This window comes from Etheostoma spectabile, chromosome 15, assembly GCF_008692095.1.
Source record: "Etheostoma spectabile isolate EspeVRDwgs_2016 chromosome 15, UIUC_Espe_1.0, whole genome shotgun sequence".
Classification (NCBI taxonomy): domain Eukaryota; kingdom Metazoa; phylum Chordata; class Actinopteri; order Perciformes; family Percidae; genus Etheostoma; species Etheostoma spectabile.
In genome coordinates, this window is record NC_045747.1 from 20,786,603 (window position 1) to 20,790,473 (window position 3,871).

The window sequence follows — 3,871 nt, forward strand, 5'->3', positions numbered from 1 at the left end:
TGTGTGTGTGTGTGTGTGTGTGTGTGTGTGTGCGGTGCTTGGCTCAGGAATTGCAGCTGGTGAACGATGTGCAGAAGGTGATCCTGCACCTTCAGGCAGAGTGTCAAAAGCTGCATGAAACCACCAGATGTCTGCACGAGGACAACAGACAGAAACAAAGCCACATAGAGGTAAACAACAACTTTCTGCATGTGGATTTCATTAACGCTATGTTGTTTCAATTGACTCACGATTTTTGTCAGATACTGTAGTAACTTTTCAAAATGTAAATAAATGTCCAACTAATTAGTTTGACAGTGTAATATAATACCTTTTGAAATAATCAATTATCACATCCTTGTATTACTTTAAACATAATTGTTGTAATAATGGTATGATACTGAAAATATTATCAAACCCTTATTATTATATTATTTATTCATCCACTCAACACCAAATATGATTGGTTCCAATCTGACCTTTGACCCTTGAAATTCCTGTAGAAGTAAAATTAGCCAATAATTATTGTTAAATATTACTGTTCTTGTTTCCACAGGAGCTGTACAAGACGACAGAGGAGCTGGGGGAGAAGAAGGCCGACAAGGAGATGGTTGCGAGTGAAATTGTAAGTAACTCACTAAAGGGTTGGCCTTTATATCCTGCTTTTCCTGAGCCTCTTTTGTCTCCTCACACCTGAAGAAAGCAGATAAATTTGCTCTGGAGAGCAAAGTGAGCCGTCTGCAGTTTGACTCTGTGACAGAGCAGCTCAACGTCATGTTCCACGAGCTGTTGAACAAGGTGACCGGTCATGAGCAGGACTGGCACAAAGTCGTCAACAAACTCTCTACCGAAATGGAACGTAAGGTAAGTGTCTGAGAATTTCAACATTATTCTATCTGTGACACCCCCGGTGATACATGTGAGGGTTTGTATTTATGATTGTCTGTGATGTTTGACTTCTGATCTCTCTGCAGTTGAATAGGATGGAGTTGGACTCCGTGAAGGATCAGCTGGAAAATCGCTGGAAGAACATCCACGAGAAGCTGCAGGCTCAGGGGGCACCAGAGCACGAGGATGCTGCTGGTATCAAGAAGTAAGTGGTAACATCAGTCAAAGAGAGGGAAAAAGGGATCAGTGGAAGAGTTTTGTGTTGCACTAGCTACTCCTAAATCCATCAGTGTGTGTGTGTGTGTGTGTGTGTGTGTGTGTGTGTGTGTGTGTGTGTGTGTGTGTGTGGTGTGTGTGTGGGTGTGTGTGTGTGTGGTGTGTGTGTGTGTGTGTGTGTGTGTGTGTGTGTGTGTGTGTGTGTGTGTGTGTGTGTGTGTGTGTGTGTGTGTGGTGTGGTGTGTGGTTTGTTGTGTGTGTGTGTGTGTGTGTGTGTGTGTGGAGTCCAATTTTCTAAGAAACTACCAGCTAATTTCAACCTAGTGATTTACTAAATCAGGTTGCACTATTGAAACCATAGAAACTTAAGTGATGCATAAATAGGAAAAATCTTTTGCGCCATCTAATCGAGCAGTCAACCTTGTACTACTATGAAATACACAAGGTAATAGCCAATTATATGTAAAAGTTGGCATAACTTTGTTTTATTTCTGTTTGCATGCATGGAGAAATTAGGCCTGCACGATTAATTGTTATAAAATTGCAGTCTCGATTCACACACACCCCTGTTCACGATTTCATTTTTAAATAACTAGAATTTTTTTTTCTTTCTTTATTTCTAAGAAACTCCCATACCCCTGTCATTGTGTTTATTTCCAGACAACTCGTGGATAGATTTCACTGCCTCTCCTGTGACCGACCTGTTGTCATGCACACCCCCGGACAGTGAGTCAATACTGAATACTGTGACTATTAATCATATTATTATATCTACACACAGGATATGGGTTCAGAGTTATTGATATGTGCTATTTATTTTCAGTGTCTCTTTTCTAAGTTATTCCTCAGATTATAAAATAAATTGACTTCATACACTACAGTATCACTTGTTCTCTAAACTCATCCGCTTTTTTGTATGTTTATGGCACTAAAAGGCATCTGGCGAAGCAGCCGTCCACTCCTGGATTCCCCTCCCACAAGTCCATCAGGCCGTTTACTGTTTACGCTCTGGAGCAGTTTCGACAGCACTACAGGAGGTGAGACCAGCAGAGTCACTGCAGTCTAACTGCTCTCACTTTATCTACTGTGTCCTCTGTTCACCAGCAGGGAGCGCAAGAGTCCTAAAGTCATTATTTAAACAAACAGGACCATAAAGACATGTTTTATGTCATGTACTGTAGGTGTACGCTCAATGTAGAAACACTGTACATAGTCTCATCTTTCAGACCTTCAGCGCATAAGTTAATTTCTCAGTACCTGATCTATTGTAAGCTGGTGTTGCCGTCTCAGTCTGAAACCAGGGTCCAACCGCTACAACTTTGTGGGAGCTGGCAGGAGAAGGAAGCAGCTCCAGAAGAGCCATACTGTGATGTGCAGACAGATAGAGAGCATACAGAGGAAACAGTGGGACAGTACCCCCCCCCACGGCACCGCGGGCGACAGCCTGATCCAAAACCAGCCGGGAGTCCAGCAGTGAGTCAGGGACAGGGCAGAGGACAGGGGAAAGGGTATGGGAGGGGGAAGGGGAGAGGACAGGGGGAGAGGGCAGGAAAGAAGACTGGGGAGAAGAAAGGGGGGGAGGGCAGGAAAGAAGACTGGGGAGAAGAAAGGGGGAGAGGCAGAGTCACTCAATTAGATATTTGAGTCTATAGCCCCATTTGGATGAGATTTGTGTGATTTCAATATCACCTGCACTGGTTGAAATCTCTCTGCAATGCAACACTCCTGCAGATACCAGTCTGTTTTTTACTGTAAAAGCAGTCTAATGACACTGAGAGGGAGTAAGCTTAATGCTTAGGATAAGATGACACTTTATTAAAAGGAGAAAAACAGGAAAATGAATCAGGATGTAAAATAAAATAATACATTACAAAACCGCAGTTCATAATCTTCTCATTTCCTATCAATCCAAATTTGAAAGTCTAAATCGCTGGAAACAGACTTTAAGAAAGAGATGCTGCAGACTCACAGCTTTTCGGTTCTCTCATGTCATGTTTCTGTCTGACCGAGCAGCGAGCGGATCTCTGAAATGACGGACTACGGTCACATGGCTGCGTCGCGGAGCTGCGGGGGGAGTCACACAGTGACCTTGGCAGGCCAGCGACGCCCCGTCCTGCAGTTCATGAAGCACAACCCCCAGACAGAGGTGGACGCTGTGATTCCGGTACTGATAAGAGTTTATCCCCATTTTATCAGAGTGACAGTATACAGTATATCTAAAGAAATGGTCTTCAAAGATAGAAAAATAAAATAATTATAATTTGTGGGATCGTTATAGCACATAAATTCTCCTGCACAGCTATTTGTTGCAGTTTTTTGGGCTTGTTTGCATTCTACAAATCCCAATCATACAGTGTACCCACACATCCTGGAGAACCTGGAATTCTTTTAGCTTTCTGGTCCTGGAAAAGTGTGAAATTTGTCAATATTTCTGGAAAAGTATTGAGTTTTCATTGTGTTACTTGTGTGTCTTGTTTGTAAAAAATGTCACATACTATAGCTGAAGTAAGAGAGAATTGAGAGTAGAATTGGTATTACCTGAACGTTTGTTCTTTAGAGTTTCTTAGTGTGTTTATTTATATATGTATATCTATATACATATGTATTTTTCATGAACTAGTTTCAAAGATCTAAGACTTTTTTATGTACACAAAAGGCTTATTTCTCTCAAATATTGTTCACAAATCTGTCTAAATCTATGTTAGGCCCTGTGAGGAGAAGAAGAGAGAGGAAGTGATTTGTTGTTATTGTTGCTGTTTTCGGGATTCTGATTGGCTAACGTGGGCTT

General features: G+C 41.8%; 1 protein-coding gene across 3 annotated transcripts in view; it reads left to right on the forward strand.

Moving 5' to 3' along the window:
• Positions 1 to 3,871, forward strand: part of LOC116702746 (glutamine-rich protein 2) — a 27,952-nt gene that overhangs the window by 21,325 nt on the left and 2,756 nt on the right. For 2 of the 3 annotated variants that reach the window (XM_032537124.1, XM_032537122.1), the window contains 8 exons: positions 48 to 170; positions 536 to 604; positions 679 to 843; positions 954 to 1,072; positions 1,744 to 1,809; positions 2,019 to 2,120; positions 2,374 to 2,556; positions 3,097 to 3,247. In XM_032537124.1, coding sequence (XP_032393015.1) covers positions 48 to 170; positions 536 to 604; positions 679 to 843; positions 954 to 1,072; positions 1,744 to 1,809; positions 2,019 to 2,120; positions 2,374 to 2,556; positions 3,097 to 3,247 — 978 coding nt within the window. The remainder of the gene's footprint in view (positions 1 to 47; positions 171 to 535; positions 605 to 678; positions 844 to 953; positions 1,073 to 1,743; positions 1,810 to 2,018; positions 2,121 to 2,373; positions 2,557 to 3,096; positions 3,248 to 3,871) is intronic. The other variant, XM_032537123.1, reaches the window with a different exon arrangement.